This window comes from Bufo gargarizans, chromosome 3 (assembly GCF_014858855.1).
Source record: "Bufo gargarizans isolate SCDJY-AF-19 chromosome 3, ASM1485885v1, whole genome shotgun sequence".
In the NCBI taxonomy this organism is placed as follows: Eukaryota; Metazoa; Chordata; class Amphibia; order Anura; family Bufonidae; genus Bufo; species Bufo gargarizans.
Window position 1 is genome coordinate 244,047,230 of NC_058082.1, and position 20,498 is coordinate 244,067,727.

At 44.6% G+C, this 20,498-nt stretch overlaps 1 protein-coding gene across 3 annotated transcripts in view; it reads left to right on the forward strand.

The window, feature by feature from the left end:
- Positions 1-4,497: 4,497 nt before the first annotated feature.
- Positions 4,498-20,498, forward strand: part of MSL3 (MSL complex subunit 3) — a 29,048-nt gene continuing 13,047 nt past the window's right edge. The window contains exons 1-7 of one of the 3 annotated variants that reach the window (XM_044287620.1): positions 4,498-4,699; positions 6,251-6,333; positions 7,774-7,886; positions 10,133-10,233; positions 16,198-16,286; positions 17,664-17,786; positions 18,200-18,360. In XM_044287620.1, coding sequence (XP_044143555.1) covers positions 16,284-16,286; positions 17,664-17,786; positions 18,200-18,360 — 287 coding nt within the window. In that variant the 5' untranslated portion in view covers positions 4,498-4,699; positions 6,251-6,333; positions 7,774-7,886; positions 10,133-10,233; positions 16,198-16,283. The remainder of the gene's footprint in view (positions 4,700-6,250; positions 6,334-7,773; positions 7,887-10,132; positions 10,234-16,197; positions 16,287-17,663; positions 17,787-18,199; positions 18,361-20,498) is intronic. The other 2 variants (XM_044287618.1, XM_044287619.1) reach the window with 2 other exon arrangements.

The window sequence follows — 20,498 nt, forward strand, 5'->3', positions numbered from 1 at the left end:
GAAAAAAAAATGGTTTATTTAGCACAGTTTTTATTTTTGACGGTGTTCATCTGAGGGGTTAGGTCATGTGATATTTTTAAAGAGCCGCTCGATACGGACACGGTGATACCTAATATGTATACTTTTTTTTATTTATGTAAGTTTTACACAATAATATCATTTTTGAAACAAAAAAAATCATGTTTTAGAGTCTCCGTATTCTGAGAGCCATAGTTTTTTCAGTCTTTGGGCGATTATCTGGGGTAGGGTCTAATTTTTTTGCGGGGTGAGATGATGGTTCCATTGACACTATTTTGGGGTGCATATGACTTTTTGATGGCTTGCTATTACATTTTTTGTGATGTAAGATGACAAAAAAAATGCTTTATTTAGCACAGTTTTTATTTTTTACAGTGTTCATCTGAGGGGTTAGGTCATCTGATATTTTTATAGAGCCGGTCGGTACGTATGCGGCGATACCAAATATGTATACTTTTTTTATTTATTTATGTAAGTTTTACACAATAACAGCTTTTTTAAAACAAAAAAAATGATGTTTTAGTGTCTCCATATTCTGGGCCATAGTTTTTTTATTTTTTGGGCGATTGTCTCAGGTAGGGGCTAATTTTTTGCGGGATGAGGTGACGGTTAGATTGGTACTGATTTGGTGGGCAAACGCCTTTTTGATCGCTTGTTGTTGTACTTTTTGTGATATAAGGCGACAAAAAAATTGTTTATTTAGCACCGTTTTTATTTTTTACGGTGCTCATCTGAGGGGTTAGGTCATGTGATATGTTTATAGAGCCGGTCGATACGGATATGTATACTTTTGTTTTCCCTATTTTTTACCAATTTTATTAACTTTATTTGGGGAAAATGCTGTTTTTGTTTATTTTTACTTAAAACTTTTAATTTTTTGGGGGGGAAATTTTATTTTTGGTCCCACTTTGGGACTTGAACTTTTGGGGATCTAATCCTTTACAATGCATTCCAATACTTCTGTATTGGAATGCATTGGCTGTATGAGTAATACTGTGTGTATTACTCATACAGCTTCCGGCCTGTGAGATCCAGGGGGCTGAATCATCACAGGCTAGTCACAGGAAGGCAGCGGCGGTGCCTCAGGAAGGCATTGCGCTGCCTTCCATGCCATCGGGTTCCCCCTACAGCCCCATGGGGGCCTGATGGCACCGCCGCCTGCACAATAAAAAGCTGCAAACCGCAGGACTGAATTGACCTGCGGTTTGCGGTGATCGCCGACATGGGGGTCACAGGACCCCCCCGCGCATTTAGCCGAGGTGCCTGCTCAATGATTTGAGCAGGCACCGGCTTCCGACCACCGCGCGGCGATCGGAAATTCTCAGGACGTACCGGTACGCCCTGTGTCCTGAAGACACTTACTAATGTATTGTGATTGTCCGTATTGCCTCCTTTGCTGGTTAGATTCATTTTTCCATCAGCTAATTTCCATGGTTACAGACCACCCTGCAATCCATCAGTGGTGGGCGTGCTTGCACACTATAGGAAAAAGTGCGAGCCTCTCTGGTGGCCCAAGACCATGGGAGCTCACATAGGCTAGTGCAGTGGTGGCAAACCTATGGCACGGGTGCCAGAGGCGGCACTTGAATCTCTGTCGGCACCCACGCCCTGGAAAAAGTCTCAGGCATGCCAATATGCCTTAGAGTTTTCCTGCTATTCATATAGCTAAATGATAAAGTAAATGGAAGATATACTATATAGGTATTCAGGTTAAATTGCCGTGTTGGCACTTAGCGATAAATAAGTTGATTTTGGGTTGCAGTTTGGGCGCTCGGTCTCTAAAAGGTTGGCCATCACTGGGCTAGTGCTTTTTCCTATAGGGTGCAAGGACGACCACCACTGATGGAATGCAGGGTATTCTGTAACCATGGAAATGAGCAGTGTATAATGTGATAGAAAAATAAATCCAGCCAGCGAAGGAAGCAACAGGAAAAAGATCTGGCCTCTCTGGTGGCTGGGACAATGGGGGCGCGCATAGGCATACATGCACAGAAGCTCCCGTCCCAGCCACCTTGTATGTGCGCTGCATCAGTGGCCGTAACCCCCTTGATATGAGCGGTGTATAATGTCAAAGCGATGGAAAAATGAATCCAGCAGCAAAGGAGGCAATATGTACAATACATTAGTAAGTGCTTTGTATTAACATCCTCTACATGATAATTGCAACTTACATAAGTGAGACAACCCCTTTAGGCCCCTTTCACACAGGTGAGATTTCCACGCGGGTGCAATGCGTGAGGTGAACGCATTGCACCCGCACTGAATCCCGACCCATTCCTTTCTATGGGGATGTGCACATGAGCGTTGATTTTCACGCATCACTTGTGCGTTGCGTGAAAATCTCAGCAAGTTCTATATTGTGCGTTTTTCACGTAACGCAGGCCCCATATAAATGAATGGGGTTGCGTGAAAATCGCAAGCATCCGCAAGCAAGTGCGGATGCGGTGCGATTTTCACGCACGGTTGCTAGGAGATGATCGGGATGGGGACCCGATAATTATTATTTTCCGTTATAACATGGTTATTAGACAGGAATGGGAGAGCATTCCTATTTCTAAACTTGAGAAACTGGTCTCCTCGGTCCCCAGACATCTGTTGAGTGTTGTAAGAAGAAGGGGAGATGCCACACAGTGGTGAAAATGGCCTTGTCCCAACTTTTTGGGGATTTGTTGACACCATGAAATTCTGATTCAACATATTTTTCCCTTAAAATGGTACATTTTCTCAGTTTAAACTTTTGTTCCTTGATTTATGTTCTATTCTGAATAAAATATTAGAAGTTGGCACCTCCACATCATTGCATTCAGTTTTTATTCACGATTTGTATAGTGTCCCAACTTTTTGGGAATCCGGTTTGTATTGTATATAGTAAAAAAATAATAATTAACACTTATACTTACCTCTTTGGAGCGATGCGATGCAGGCCTCTTCCGGCCTGTGTCCCGACTCCAGCGCTGTACGGCTCAGGTGGCACAATGACGTCATCGTGCCGCCTACGCCGGCCTCTGATAGGCTGCCGGCCTAGTAGTGCCGGCAGCCTATCAGAGGAACAGGAAAGGAACACACCTCCCTGCCCTGCTCCTCCGCAGCCTTCTGATTGTATCGCTGTCCTGAGGACGGCGATACAAACAGATCACTATGGAGATGAGCGCTTTGCTTCCACAATGGAAGCGCTCATCTCAGTGCCTGCCCCGCCGCCGCACAGTGCCTGCCTAAGTGGGCCGAATTCTGCATAAGGGGCACTAGGGGAGCATAATACTTCATGTGGGGCAACAAGGGGACATAAAACTGTGTAGGCCGGCTCTAAGGAAGCATCATGGGCAGCATGGTGGCTCAGTGATTAGCACTGGAGCCTCGCAGACATCTGCATGGAGTTTGTATGTTCTCCCTGTGTTTGTGTGGGTTTCCTCTGGGTTCTCCGGTTTCCTCCTACACTCCAAAGACATACTGATAGGGACCTTAGGTTGTGAGCCCCATTGAGGACAGCTTGATCTTGGTGTCTGTAAAGCGCAGCCGGCTTTCTCACTGAGCCTGCGCTGAATGGGACGGTGCAGGCGCGAGATTTACATGGCAGACAAGTCCCTGTCAAACAAGACAGAAGGGCGTGGAAATGAGGTGGGCGAACGGAACCTCTGGAAGCAGGTGCAACGCCTCCCCTGCAACAGAAAATAAATAAAAATAATCCGGTATCTAAGGGGTTAAAGGGAACCTGTCACCTGGATTTTGTGTATAGAGCTGAGGACATGGGTTGCTAGATGGCCGCTAGCACATCCGCAATACCCAGTCCCCATAGCTCTGTGTGCTTTTATTGTGTAAAAAAACTGATTTGATACATATGCAAATTAACCTGAGATGAGTCCTGTACATGAGATGAGTCAGGGACAGGACTCATCTCAGGGTAATTTACATATGTATCAAATCATTTTTTTTACACAATAAAAGCACACAGAGCTATGGGGACTGGATATTGCAGATGTGCTAGCAGCCATCTAGCAACTCATGTCCTCAGCTCTATACACAAAATCCCGGTGACAGGTTCCCTTTAAAGCTAGGAGGTATGCCGGAGTGATAAAGGAATTTTTCTGACTGCAAACAAGGTATCACACTGATACCCTCCCCCATAGAGGGGCTATTTCAGAGGAAAACGCTTTTTAACCCTTCCCTGTTGCGCATATGCCACGGATACTGCTAAGCACCAAAACCCTATGGATACATTAGTCAGTGGAACTGCCTGCACGTCCCATACAGGAACTCCCCTACCGCCGCGCATGCGCCCACAACACACTTCTCAACAATATTTATGAAACGCTAAACGGCGATCACGTGGCCATGACGTTGCCCCTGCCGGCTGACACGCCCCTCAGTATGATAGGCTCATTTCAGAATAGCTCCACCCTCACGTACCCCTCATTGGTGGCGTTTCCCCACCTATCCCAAAGTGCCTTTGTGATTGGCTATGGGCGCCTGGGAGGGCGTGGCGTCTCTCTCCCGGAATGGCGGTGTCTTCCTCTTCCCCTGTGCTCTGTGCAGCGCTGAGGCCGCTGCGGGAGTTTCGCTTCCTGCTTTTCGCCATGATGAACAAATGAACTCACGGGGAATGAAATTTAAGTTCCAAAAAGGGGAGAAAGTTCTCTGCTTTGAACCAGACCCGACCAAGGCTAAAGTGTTGTACGATGCCAAGGTGCGCGTAGTGTGGACGGGGGCGGGCTGTTGTGTGGGTGAAGAGGGCGCCTCATCCTACAATGGCCTCCTCTGAGAGAGCCCGTACTGTATGGTAAGGTGGAACCCAAACATCATGGAGCAGTTGCCCATAGCAACCCCTCAGGCTGCAGCGATCTGATTGGCTGCTGTGGTCACCTGCCTATGTGTCCTGCTCATCATACAGTCTGTAGGGCTGCACTGTACAGCCTGGGGCATCATATTTCATACTTTACATATCAGACATCATTATATATGGGAGGTGTATTCTGGCGGTAATAAAGCATGGCTTCTAGCAGAGGATGGCTCTGTGCATGAGGTCTTACGCTGACCAGAAACCTTCTACATTTCTTGGGTAAAAAGTTTTTTTTTTTTTTTGTTGTCCAATTGTTTTTTATTAAAAATTCTAAACCGTTTGCCTTGTACCACTTTCACTGATGCTGCAGACTGTTCCTTCAGCTGCTCCGCGCTGCATGAGGGGCGACGGCTGTACTTCTTACATTGCCCATGTCGTAGTTCTGGGGCATCCAGTCTTCTGACTCTGATGCGCCATTCCTCTATTATTAAAGGGGTTATCTAGGAAAAGATATTTATGACTTATCATCTTGGTCAGATCTGTCGGGTGCAACACCCCCTCCCCCCAAGTCACGTGGACTAGTTTCATCCCTGCCCCATTCAAGTCAATGGGGCTGAGCTGCAAAACCAGAAACTGCCGCTATATGGTATCCAGTCACCAGAGTTCTGGTGAGCACAGTGGGGGTGCTGGGAGTCGGACCCCCGTCGATCTGATATTGACAGATGCTAGAATTGGCCGGCACTGCGGTCTCTTCCTAGCCCAGTGATGTCACATGGACCAGTTATAGCTCGGCCCCTCCCAAGTCAATGGGGCTGAGCTGCGATACCTAGCACAGCCACTATATCATGTATGGCGTCGTGCTTGGTAAGCGCCTGGGTGACTGCTGCAGCTTCCCGAAACAGCTGATCGGCAACGGTCCTCGGAATTGGATCCCACCGATATGCTGTGGATAGGTCATCCATTGTATTTCCAGGATAACCCCCTTTAAGGACTGATTCACGTGTGCATTCAAGGCTACTTGCACGTTGGTATGGGTGAACGCACATAAGATCCGCTCAAATTTCCATGCGGAAACATAGCATATCTGCACCAAAATCTGCAATGTCTAATTGTGGTTTTTGGTGCGGATTTGATGCTGTTTTGTCGCAGATCTCACCCTTTCATTGGAAACGATGAAATCCGCAGCTAAAACCGCAAACCTAATTTACATGCTAATTATTTTAAAATCCGCGCGGCAGGTTAATTTCCGTACAGAAAAAAAATCTGCAAAGTGTGCATAAGATTCGTGGTACTGTTATATGCTGCGGTTTTTCACACAGGAATCTGTGTGGAAAAACCGCACATATTCCGCAATGTGTGCAGGTGACCTAACTGATCCGGCAGGAGTAGCTTGCCAGAGTTCACCAGGTCCGGGATTTGTCTTCCAGTCTTTCCTCACACTTTTCTTCTTTGTTTTAGGTTGTTGATGTAGTTGTCAGCAAAGATGACAAAGGCAGAAAAAACCCGGAGTATCTGATCCATTTTAATGGTTGGAACAGAAGGTAAATGCTCTTTATACCGCAGTATTGTAGTATACATAGGTGGAGAACAATGTCAGCACCTGATAGGATTAATACTGCCCGAGCCTGCAGATCAATATGGTGCAGGAAAATTGTAAGGTATGAGGGCATAGCCTTGCCTGAGGTGGAATGGGGCCATGGACAAGTAACTCTGTCTCCATTACCTCTGTCAGGCTACTTTCACACTGGCGTTTTGGCTTTCCGTTTCTGAGACCTGTTCAGGGCTCTCACAAGCGGTCCAAAACGGATCAGTTTTGCCCTAATGCATTCTGAATGGAAAAGGATCTGCTCAGAATGCGTCAGTTTGCCTCCGATCAGTCTCCATTCTGCTTTGGAGACGGACACCAAAATGCTGCCTGCAGCGTTTTGGTGTCTGTCTGACAAAACTGAGCCAAACGGATTCATACTGGCACACAATGTAAGTCAATGGGGACGGATCAGTTTTCTGTGACACAATAGAAAACGGATCCGTCCTCCATTGACTTTAAATGGTGTTCAAGACGGATCCGTCTTGGCTATGTTAAAGATAATACAAACTGATCCGTTTGTGCAGATCCATGACGGATTCGCACTAAACGCGAGTGTGAAAGTAGCTTTAATTGAGGTTACCTTCCTTTACCATTGTTTCCATTACCTCTGCCACAAACCGTGAACGGCACTGTAGACCTCTATGGCTCCAGAGCAGGGGTCCTCTGACCCTCATCTCCCCTGTAGAGCCGTTAATTGTGGCCACCTCTGGAAACATCTGAATAGGCTTGTGTGCAGGTGATGGGCAGAAGGGAATAACCAGCAGTTTACCTTTAGGTATGTTGAAATCCAATATGCCTTATCCCACTTGCCTGACATCTGCCATGAGCAGAGAGTCGAGTGACCCCTATACATATAAGATTGGTTGCATTTGGGCATTAGATGCCCTCTTGGCCTCCATTCCATTCCTGATAATGCCTCACAACAGGCTGAACCACTGAAATGCGTCCACTGTATTTATTGACTTCTTTTAGGTTCCATATTAAATCCTCTCCACTTTGTTTACTAGATATATACTTTAAAGAGGAGGACCAATAGGTGTGAGTCCCACCTCTAGGACCTGCTCCTATCTCAAGAACGGGGCCCATGGTAAATGAAGAGCACACTGTGTCCTCTCCATTCACTACTACTTCCAACAAATAGCTGAACCATCACTCTACTTTCAGTCCAAACGTAGGGCTGTGTTTGTGGTGGGGCCTCATTTGTGAGATAGGAGAGGATGCCAGAGGTGGGCCCACACCTATCGAGCATTATTGCATATCCTATTTATATGCCATAAATGTCCAGATGGGAATGCTCCTTTGTTCCTCTGTTTTAGATTGTCGCCACTTCATCTCTAGGGTTGTCATTGTCTTGTTAATTGTTAAGTATGTGTTTGTTTCTGATATATTATAGCTGGGATAGATGGGCAGCAGAAGACCATGTTCTTCGTGATACTGATGAAAACAGGCGATTGCAAAGAAAGCTGGCAAGGAAAGCCGTGGCTCGCATGTAAGGAACCTCTCTAGGTAGACACTTACTGCTGCTACGTTTACATACCCCATATTTTTGCTTCCCTTTTTTTCCTTATCCCTCAATTTTTTTTTTTTTTTTATTTTTTTTTTTTTTATTTTTTTTTACTATGTTTATTGGGAACTACATTAGGCTACTTTCACACTTGCGTTTTGGGTGGATCCGTCATGGATCTACAAAAACGGATCAGTTACAATAATACAACCCCATGCATCCATCATGAACAGATCTGTTTGTATTATCTGTAACATAGCCAAGATGGATCTGTCATGAACTCCATTAAAAGTCAATGGGAGACGGATCCGTTTTCTATTGTGTCAGAGAGAACGGATCTGTCCCCATTGACTTACATTGTGTGCCCGGACGGATCCGTTTGGCTCAGTTTCGTCAAGCGGACACCCAAACGCTGCAAGCAGCGTTTTGGTGTCTGCCTCCAGAGCGGAATAGTGACTGAACGGAGGCAAACTGAGGCATTCTGAGCGAATCCTTTTCCGTTCAGAATCTATTAGGGCAAAATTGATCCGTTTTGGACCGCTTGTGAGAGCCCTGAACGGATCTCACAAACGGAAACCAAAACACCAGTGTGAAAGTAGCCTAGGTTAACCTAATAATTGCTGGTGATTGTGCAGTCGAAATACTCGTCTGGATAACCATGTGATAATTGGAGAAAACAGCACTAATAAGTAGTGTTGAGCGAACTTGTGTTTTCAAGTTTGGCGTAGAAAGGTTTGGGTTATCTAAAAATCCCATTATGGATTCCGCTACTATGGACCATAACAGAATTCTAGGACGGCATGCACCACGGAAGCCTATAAGAGGCATTCCATCATAATTGTTTATGCTGGCCATAGATTTCTATTATGATGGAACGCTGTACGGAATGCCTCTTATTGGCTTCCGTGGTGCATGACGTCTTAGAATTCCGTCATGGTCCGCGGTAGCGGAATCCATAATGGGATTTTTAGATAACCCAAACCTTGTACGCCAAATTTGAAAACACAAGTTCGCACAACACTACCAAGAGGTGAGAATGTATCAGTCCTTTTATGGCTGTTAATGCCCTATTGACCGTTGAAACTCCTGAGAGCAGGCCACTGTACAGCTTTAAGCAAAGACCACAAGAAGAAGGCATGCTCCTTCAGCCTGATATCTAGGGGGACAAATGTGTTATCGATCATACCAGTGTATTACTGTAGTGCAGCGGCGGCATGAAGTGCATGGCGTCATAGCAACCAATGACGCCGTGCACTCTTGCTCTCAGCAGGATGCCAGACTGGGATACCACGGACCTCTCACGGCCGTGTGCATTTGGCCTTATGTGCCTTCTGTCAGGGGTTCCTGTATTTTTTGCAATAGTACAGTCAGCAGTGCTAAAATGGAAACGGGACAGACCCTATTAAAGGGTTGTACAGGACTAGAAAAATACGGCGGCTTTCTTCCAAAAACACCACCACATCTGTTCGTTGGGGACCACCAGGATTCATTTCAAGCCAGGGCACTATGTGGACAAAGCCTACTGGATCCCTGATAGCACTGGTAGTTTCCTAGATGGGAACAGAAAAATCAAAGGACCACTTCTTTGAAATAGAGATGATGCATCATTTTGGAATGATGTAGTAGACATACTCCTCTATTACCTGAGATGGGTCCAGCAAATGTGTATTAAAGTCTTCTTCTTCACCTGCTCATTGTGCAATCCTCACCAAACTCATTCTGGGTAATATGGGTTCTTTTAATATATACTGCCAAAATAGTTGTATTAAATCCCTGCAGCATAAAAACATGCTTGTGGTTTTGTGGCCCCAAACCTAGTGACAGGTTCCATTTACTGTTCATGGAATTTGTCTGTTTCTATTAGATTGATTCCAGGAAATATTTAAAATGGCCGCCAGCAACCTAATGTTGGGAGCAGTACTAGCTGCTGCCGCTTGCAGGGCCTCACTACACACTTCACTGCTCTATAATAGATGGTAATGATGTGATCCTGCCTAGGATATGCCATCATGGCTGAGCAGCCTGACAGAACAACTCATCAATGTGTAGTATATGTGCCAGAGCGTAGTCTGTAGTGAGGCCTAGGCTGCTGGGGCAACCAGTCCAGCTCACATTCTAGGACAGGTTGCTGGCAGCCATTTTAAATCATTCCTGAAGAAACCGTTTAAGAATATTATGAAATGCAGTGACAAAAATACAACAATGGCTGTAATAAATCTGCACAAAATAAACTGCCTTGTGCTTTCAGGAGGAGGAAAGGAAGGAAGAAGAGACGGTGTCGGTTGCCTGGGGTCGACTCTGTTCTAAAAAGTCTTCCAGCTAATGAAAAAGAAGACAACGATGATCATTGTAAGTGTGTATTTCACAGTGGGTTATGCAACTTTCTTATGTACTTGAATTCCAGTTCCACTGCATTTTAAAGATTATTTTCTTGTTATCCAGAGGCAGAAAGTCTGTATAGAGGTAATACATCTTACAGATAACCATTTCCCACCTCACTGATCCTTCACTTCCTGGTCCTGGCTCAACACACAGGAAATTGCTGGAAATGGCCGATCAGGAAATCACTGGCCTTAAGGCCCTTTTACATTGGCCAGCATCTGGCACGCACGTTCGTAGAAACACTCGTTCTCGATAATTGTCTCTGTAGTGGTGCTTTTTATCAATTGATGAATGCAACATCATGTGAAAGCATTGTTGATGTGGACACCAAAATCATTGTTTCTGGTCAGCAGATTTTTCAGTGAAAACAGGGATCTGCTGCCCAGAAACAATGAACCTGTAGCAGTAGCCATCACTCATCCCCATACAAAGGAAATGTATATGCAGCTTTCAACTCTTCTGACAAGCAGGCAATTATTGTTAACGAATGGTTCATTCCCAATAATAATTTCCTGCTTAGGCTACTTTCACACTTGCGTTCGGTGCGGATCCGTCTGGTATCTGAACAGACGGATCCGCACCTATAATGCAAGCGCTTGCATCCGTTTTGAATGGATCCGTCTGCTTTAGACAGCTTTTTCAGATCTGAGTTTTCACATCGTGAAAACTCAGATCCGACAGTATATTCTAACACAGAGGCGTTCCCATGGTGGTGGGGAAGCTTCAAGTTAGAAAATACTAAGAACTGTGTACATGACTGCTGCCTGGCAGCACCCGATCTCTTACAGGGGGCTGTGATCCGCACAATTAACCCCTCTTAAATTCATTGGTGGCCAGTGCGGCCCCCCCCTCCCTCCCCAGTATTACATTTATTGGTGGCCAGTGCGGCCCCCCCCCTCCCTCCCCAGTATTACATTCATTGGTGTCCAGTGCGCCCCCCTCCCTCCCCAGTATTACATTTATTGGTGGCCAGTGCGGCCCCCCCCCTCCCTTCCTCCCCAGTATTAAATTCATTGCTGCACCTGAGGGGTTAATTGTGCATATCACAACCCCCTGTAAGAGATTGGGTGCAGCCAGGCAGCAGGGGGCAGTTATGTACACAGTTCTCAGTATATTCTAACTTGAAGCATCCCCATCACTATGGGAGCGCCTCTGTGTTAGAATATACTGTCGGATCTGAGTTTTCACGATGTAACTCAAATCCGATGGTATATTCTAACATAGAGGTGTTCCCATGGTGATGGGGACGCTTCAAGTTAAAATATACCATCGGATTGGAGAAAACTCTGATCCGATGGTATATTAATAGGGACTCCTGACTTTACATTGAAAGCCAATGTGGGACGGATCCGTTTGCAATTGCACCATATTGTGTCAGCGTCAAAATGATCCGTCCCCGTTGACTTGCATTGTAAGTCTGGACGGATCCGTTTGGCTCCGCACGGCCAGGCGGACACGAAAACGCTGCAAGCTGCGTTCGGGTGTCCGCCTGCTGAGCGGAACGGAGGCCAAACGGAGCCATACTGATGCATTCTGAGCGGATCCGCATCAACTCAGAATGCATTGGGGCTGTACGAATCCATTCGGGGCCGCTTGTGAGAGCCTTCAAACGGAACTCGCAAGCGGAACCCCGAACGCAAGTGTGAAAGTAGCCTTAGTCGGCCTGTCTATGGCCCCCATAAGACACACCTAGGATATAGAGGAAGAAAATAAGAATACAAATATTTGTTGTCAGACCTCACATCAAACCCCCAAGCTCCATCCGAACTCTGTATCAGACCCACATTCCTCCTCAGATCAGAGTCCAAGCCCTATCAGACCTCTGTGTAAGACCCCCCCCAGCTCCATCAGACATCTGTATCAGACCCTCAAGCCCCATCAGACCTCCATTCCTCCTTAGATCCAGACTTCCAAGCTCCGTCAGACCTCAGATCAGACACCCAAGCTCCATCAGCCCTCCGTAGAAGACCCCAAAGCTCCATCAGACTTCTGTATCAGATCCCTATTTTTCCCTCAGACCATAGAGCAGACCACCTAGTTCCATCAAACGAAAAAAAAAAAAAAAAAGAAAGAAAGAAATTAACTTATCTCTCCTGCTCTGGGCGCTGCTGACCCTTGCCATTCCCTGGTTTTCTGCTGGCTTAGTGCTGCACTGTGACCTCGCATTGCACAGCGTCAGGTCATAGTGTGCACCTACAGTGGCATACAAAAGTTTAGGCACACTTGGTCAAAATTACGGTTACTGTGAATATTTAAGCAATATAACACCTATAAGTTTCACACCATCTGTTTTGTGTGGAATCACAATCATTAACCCCCCCCCCCCCCCAAAAAAAAAACGAAAAAAAAAAGATGCAATATCCATAAACAAGGCATCTTTATTAGAACATGCTCAATAAAATAACATAATAATCGCAGTAAAATGTCCACAATCCCACAAGGTGTAAAGAACAGTTAAGCAAGTTGAAGATGAAATGATCTACAAAAGACATAAAGTTAAAGATTACACATTCCCTTTGTATTTTAAGTAAAAACTATTTTTATTTTCATCTTTTCATTTTCAAAATAACAAAAAAGGACCCAAAGGAAAAGTTTGCACACCCTGCATGGTTAGTACCTAGTAGCACCCCCTTTGGCAAGTATCACAACTTGTAAATGCATCAGGCCTGTTTAGATGTTTTGTAAACTTCTGATGCAGAATTTTGTGGTGAGGACACAGGAGAGGTTTTCTTCTGATCACTCTTCCACGAAGGCCATATTTGTGCAGGTGTTGCTGAACAGTAGAACAATGTACCCCAACTCCAGAGTCTGCTCAATCTTCCTGAAGGTCTTTTGCAGTCAAGCGGGGGTTCTGATTTGCCTTTCTAGAAACCCTACAAGCAGCTGTCTCTGAAATTTTTCTTGGACTTCCAGACCTTCTCTTGACCTCCACTGTTCCTGTTAACTGCAATTTCTTAATTACCTTTTAAACAGAGGGAATGGCAACCTGAAAACGTTTAACTATCTTCTTATAGCCTTCCCCTTCTTTGTGGGCCTCAGCCATTTTCATTTTCAAGGTGTTAGGCAGCTGCTTAGAAGAATTCATGGCTGCTGTTTTTTGGGACAAGGTTAGAGGAGTTTGGGTAGTAATACACTGATACTGTTAAAGAATGTTTAATCTTTAACTGTATGCCTTTTGGAGATCATTTAATCTTGAACTTGCTTAACTGTTCGCAGTAATAGTAATTTATACCAGGGGTTCCAAACATTCGCATGCCACTGTACGTGCAGTGCGGCGCCCAGAAGAAAATCGGGGAGCAGTGAGTATAGCCAGCGCTAGCAGCGTTACACTCACTGCTCCTCACGCCTCCTGCATACTGATGACTACTTTCATAATGGAAACGGTCATTAGTATTTGTTCCATAAGGCACACTGCCATTTTTGAAAACGTTATTATTATGCATATTAAGTAAATTCCATTTCTCAATATTTAGAGCTTAAGTTATGAAATGCATAACTCAATTTTATTGGCTTCCTGTGATAAGTATATATCCATGACTACCACTGATCTCTAGAAAATTAGGAGCTCACAGCCATAGGATAGCGATAGGCAGTGAATGTTTGCAATACTTTGCACAGTTTTATTAAATGGCTTCCAAGCCGCTTGCTGTTACTATAGTAATTCTTGATATCAGCATACCATATTGTTTAAAAGATGTTAATAATAAATTTCCCTTTTTTAAGGGGTTACCTCACAATAAAAATCCCTTCTTATATACTGTTGCTTGGAGCCCTACTCTATAAACCCAAAAGGAGAGAACTATGTAGGAGTGGCTCCCTCTCTGGCCCTTATTCATTACTGGGTTGGCCACTATTTTTTGCAGCCAGTACTGGCTAAATGTATGACAAGTCTCAGCTTTCCTAGCAGCAGACGGTCTGGGTTAGAGAAAACACACCCTTCTAACTTTTATATACCCACAGCTTTCAAGTGCTTTAAAGGGGTTGTCTGGGTTCAGAGCTGAACCCGGACATATCACCATTTTCACCCAGGCAGCAGACTTGAGCATCGGCGCAGTTCATGCTCCGATGCTCTCCTTTGCCCTGTGCTAAATCACGCAGGGCAAAGGCATTTTCTGGAGTTCCGGTGACGTACCGGGCTCTCCATGGGGCTGCCAGGCGGAGGCTTCTGCACAGCAGTGAGCCCGGTGACATCATTGGCACTGATGGGCGGGCTTTAGCGCTGCCCTAGCCTGTAAAACGGCTAGGGCAACGCTAAAGCCCGCCCATCAGAGCCGGTGACGTCACCGAACACACTGCTGGGAGGAAGCCTCCGCCCGGCAGTGTGTTATTGTAAATAAAAGAGCCCTTGCCCTGCGCGATCCAGCGCAGGGCAAGGGAGCGCATCGGAGCATGAAATGATCTGATGCTAACATCAGGGGGGCTGCCTGGGTAAGATTATGGGTATGTCTGGTTTCAGCTCTGAACCCGGACAACCCCTTTAATTGAACTCGTCGAATGGAAAACCCACATCCAGAAACTGTGAACCTGCTGATTTCTAATCCTACTTCCACACAGCACCACTATGTTACTATGTATCTGTGTAGGTAGTAGAAATGAGGTCAGCACAGATATTTGATTCTGTTTGTCTTGTCTATTGCCTAGAATGATACTTTGTAACAATTTTTAACATTGAGTTGGAGGAAATCATGACATGAGTTTATCCTTTGAATGAAAACAATAATGTCCGAGTTAGGCTTTTATGCCTTTTTTAAGGCTCCCCATAGTGTAAAATGATAAGGCAGGGATGGCCAACCTGTGGCTCTCCAGCTGTTGTAGTTTTGCAACTCCCAGTATGCCCAGACTGTCTACAACTATCAGCCTACAGCAGGGCATGGTGGGAATTGTAGTTTTACAACAGCTGGAGATCCGCAGGTTGGCCAGCCCTGTGATAAGGCATACTCTCGTTACCTATCCACCTTGCTCCTATCCCCTTTCTTCCCATTTACCAACCTGGCTCGGCTTCCTGCTCCCTCATGCAGATAAGACTGCTTAGCCAGTCATAGGCGGAGGCAGGTGACATGTAGGCTCTACCTGACATTTAAAGTGTAACCGTCATGTATTCATTAAAAAAAAAAAACAATTTTAGCACGGTACTGCTGCAGCAGCACTATGCATAAAATAAATTTTTAGTTTCTTCACATACCACTGTTTTCCTTGAGTTTTTCCCTTAGTTAAGGCTGTTTAAACATTTACAATATGAGGACCTTCTCAAGATGGCTCCTCTGCCAGTTCTCTGAGGCCAAAACTGCTTTCCCTCACTTCCCATACACACTTGCTGTAGCCAGCAGCTTCCTGCCAGCCAATCAAATTGGATTACTTAGAGACACGCCTCCTCACTCTGAAGCCTAATGCAGGCATGCAGTGTGAAGGACCGCCCCTCAGTCTTCCTAGCCGGAGACAGGTGAGCCATAGCAACTGTCTTTTAAGGGAGCAGTGGAAAGGGACGGAGGACATTAATGAAAGCTGTTATAGGTAATTACAGATCTTTTGACAATAATTGACAGACTAACTCAGGTATATATGCCTAGCTCTAATAAACTAGCGAATAAAAAAATAAATATGACAGTTACCCTTTAAGGAAAGTAGGCTATAGGTTAGAATGGGTGAAGCAACAACTCTGTAAGCAAATGATGTGACATGCACTCACAAGTTGTAACTTATCTTTTCTGTATTTCAGTATGTTTTATGAGCGAAGCGTACAGATTTCAATTTATAATCTGTGTACCCTTCTTCACGTGCATGTCCTATTTTTGCGAAAGTGTTTATAGTGAAAGTAAACTATTTCTTGAGTGCGGAGATCTAAATGTTTGTTCTGTTGTGCAGCATTAAAAGATGAAAGTATGTATAACACAAACATTTGAGGTAACCAGCCACGCTGTATTTATCCCATAGCAGTGAGCAGTTCATCAGAGGACAGCGAGGAAGGGACGGACGAGGAAATAAAAAGTGAGGAAAGTGACTTTGAAGAAAAGGCAGAAATGGTAAGTCTATTTTATAGCGGAGGTATGGAAAAGAGGGGCAAGGGATGCAAGAAATTGATTTGGCTACTTGTGACCAATGTGTTGACTATGTGGCACTTACTTATATATTACAAAATATAGTCTTTGATATTCTGTGCGGTTTGCTATATTTCATAAGTCATGCCCCCTTGTTAGGCAGATCTGCTGTTATGTCTGCATAGAGATCCTGTTCATAAGATGTCAGCTGATGGAGGGTCATGTGACCAGTCACATTGCTCATCCTGCTCCATTCTAACACATTGCACCTGTACTAAACTCCCAGCAGTGCAAGAGCAGATGATGTGTGTGCTGTATTAGAATGGAGGAGACATCACATGGAGTTGATTTGGTCAACTAAAATATAGAAATATAGAAAATGGTGCAGAATTTCAACAAACGGCTATATTGGGCTACATGTACACGACAGTATGTGTTTTGTGGTCCGCAAATTGCGGATCTGCAAAAAAAAAACGGATGCCATATGTTTTTTTTTTTTTTTTTGCGGATCCATTGTAACGATGCCTAAAACGGACAAGAATAGGACATTTTCAATTTTTTTTTTTTGCTGGGCTACGGAACGGACATACTGATGCGGAGAGCACACGGTGTGCTTTCCTCATTTTTTTGCGGACCCATTGAAATGAATGGGTCCGCATCCTATCCTGAAAAAAAAAAGGAACGGACACAGAAACAAACAATGTTCGTGTGCATGTAGCCTTAGTGTCATATAATCATCATACAACACAGTGGTCAATAGTAACTAGAAAGTGACCAACCTATTTAAACAAAAAGATTCCCTAACCCCTTTAAAAAATGGGAAATGCTGTATATTAAAGAGGTTGGCCTTTTTTGTTGAAATAGCCCTTGGGTATGGCTGCTGGTCCAAATGTGTTAATTGCCAGGGACCCATGATTGACATGGCCATTAATGAGAAAAATGGCTCCTGCCCCATGGAGGTTGTTATGCCTTCATGTGTTTTAGGAAATGTAAGAAACTCGATTGGACTAAATTAGTTTTTTTCAACCTTACTATATTAGACCGCATTCTAGTTTCTGTTGTTCTGCTCCTTTATAGTAGTAGATGCTCTGGGTCCATTGCATGGCGGACACAAAACAGTGCAGCAGCCGGCATTTTTCCAGACAAATTAGCGCAAGTGTGCTTCACTGTTTTCTCTGGCTTTTCTGATGGAATATGTGACTTAGGCTCCTGACAGCCTATGATATCCATATGCTCTTACAAGAGGTGAATAAATGGTTGTCTGAGTCAAATCCGTGCATTATTGGGCAATTCTTCACAAAGTTAATGCACTTGTCTCTTTTCAGAACCATTAGATCATTGTTTCTTTGTATTGCTGTGTAGAAAGAAGAACAAGAAATTCTCTCGAAACGGGACATGGAAGAAAAAAGCATTCTAATAGAAATACCGGAGATTTTAAAGAAGAAGCTTGAAGAAGATTGCTATTATATAAACAAACGCAAAAGGGTACATTGGTATAAAACCTTTTCATCATTAGCTGCTTAGGCCAAGTTCACACCAGCCTGCCGGAGTTCACAGTACAGGGCATAGCCAGATATTACCGTTCAACACCAGACCCCATTGACTATAATGCGATCCGGCAGGGATACGACTGGTTTCCGGCATAAGTGCTGGGTTTCGGCCAGACAAAAATCCCTGAGACAGAAAAACGTAGCATGCAGAGGTTTTCTGTCTGCCACAAGACGATGGACTGGTGTCCTTGAGGCTGGGTAAACATGTAAGAGCCGTGTCAGGCACGACATATAGCAAGTGATGTATGTGCATCCACCCCGTGTGCAAAGGGCATGCTCCAGCATTACTTCAGTTATGTAAACAGTATAATTAATAAATTTTTATTTATTTTTTTACTCCCATTCCAGCTTGTGAAACTGCCTTGTCAGACCAACATTATTACCATTCTGGAATCGTACGTGAAACACTTTGCAATCAATGCAGCATTTTCAGCAAATGAAAGAATTAGGCAGCATCAGACCACATCAAATGTCAACATGAATGTCCACTATGTTCCACCTGAGAAAAAGTAAGACTTTTAAAAAAAAATTCTTGCAGCCCTTTTTCTTGTGTTTTAAACCCCTTTGCGACTAGAAACTTGTGGGGTCATTTATCAAATTGGTGTAAAGTAGAACTGGCTTAGTTTCCCATAGCAACCAATCAGATTCCTCCCTTCATTTTCCAAAGGAGCTGTCCAAAATGAAAGGTGGAATCTAATTGGTTGCTATGGGCAACTAAGCCAGTTCTACTTTACACCAGTTTAAGAAATGGTGCCTACATTTCTATATCAAAATGATCATCTTTTCTAAACAACATGTTCTAAGGGTGAATATTTTTTTAATTGATGTTTAGGCATAGATTTTGGCGTTCATATCTTGACAAAACAAAACCGAACACTTTTAATTTTAAATGTTAAAAAGAGATAAATAAAATAGAAATCTGAATTTGTTGTTTCTCAGCCACCTGGTGGTCTGGACAGTATCTCACCTTAGTAACGGCGTGATGAGACGTGTATATATAGTGCATTGGGAGGGCTTAAGAAATAGTTGAAGGTATATATTTTGTCACATCTGGTCATTGGTAAAACACCAAATCAGACAAAAAACACTAAAAAGTCTGCAGTGCCTGGAAAATATGGTAAAGCAAATTAGATCTGTTTGCTTAGATTGTGGAAACCTGCACACTGGCTTCAGGAGAAGAGTGTCTGCATTTCTCTGTAAGGTCCAGTATCCATCCTCGCTGTCAGCGTTTCTTATTGCAGTCATTTGTCCCAAACACATTTAGGCATTGAATTAGGGCTGCAGTAAACGATTATTTTAGAAATCGAGTATTCTATTGACTATTTGTTACGATTAATCAAGTAATCTAATAACAAAATACTAATTAAAAGAAAGTTTTTTATAAAAACTCATCAGCCCCCCCCGCCATAAGCCGCCAGCAGTGACTGGGACACGGTGTAGGAGGTCTCATTGTAGGGGAACTCTCCAGTCAGTATGGGGGATCCGAAACACCGGGGGCGCCCCTGTCTACATGACACATAGAGCAATAATTTCCATATATATTATTGGGGAACGGGCTGGGGACCCTATGGCGTCATATACAGGGCCCTCTGTCTATATGACCTATAAAGCAATAATAGAATTTCCATATATTTTGCTGGGGTCCTATGGCAATCTAACACAGTGGCCCCTGTGTACATGGCATAATATATTTTCCATATAGTTTTTGGGGGGCCCTATGGCAATCTAACACAGGGGCCCCTAAAATGCAGGATGTGGAATATAAAGAAATAATTTGCATACATTTATTTGGGGACCACTAACATTAAACAGGAAGTCCCCCCAGTCCCTGTGGAATGTAAACCAGTTTGCACACCAGTACATTGGGGGGAACTGGGAACCCCACATCTTAGGGTCTCAGTCGACACCTTGTGTACATCAGGGCCCCTATGATCCAGTGGGCACATATAACGGCCAGGGACTCACCAGCGGGATATGGGACTTCCTCCCGGGGCGCCCTCACGCTGCTCCCCCAGACCCGCCGAGGCACCGTCTGTTTGACTACGTTGGTGATGAAAGAGAAGCCCCCTGCCACTTACGCCCTACTCTGCCTGCTACTGCCCGGTGGGTGGTGGCGGCTGGGGGTGCTGCAGGTCGGTCATGTAGCTGTTGGGGAGGTTGGCAATGAAGCTGCTGTCCGACAGCCGGCGGGTGCAGTGCGGTAGGGGGCGGCGGGTGACCACGCAGTGGTGAGTAATAGCAAGCGCTTCACTCCAGCTTTCTGGTCACATGACACAAACGAATCCTCGATTATGCATCAAGGTTTTTTTGGGTAGAATTACTCGATTGAATCGAGTAATCGTTTCAGCCTTATATTAAATATATAATTTTGGGCAGCATGGTGGCTCAGTGGTTAGCACTGTAGCCTTGCAACACTGGGGTCCAAGGTCCGAATCCGACCAAGGACAACATCTGCATGGAGTTTGAATGTTCTTCCCCTGTTCGTGTGTGTTTCCTGTAGATACTCCGGTTTCCTCCCACACTCCAAAGACATACTGATGGGGACCTTACATTGTGAGCTCCTTTGGGGACAGCAAGTGAGATAATGTCTGTAAAGCGCTGCAGAATTTGTCAGCGCTATATAAGTGATGCTAATGACTGTAAAGCA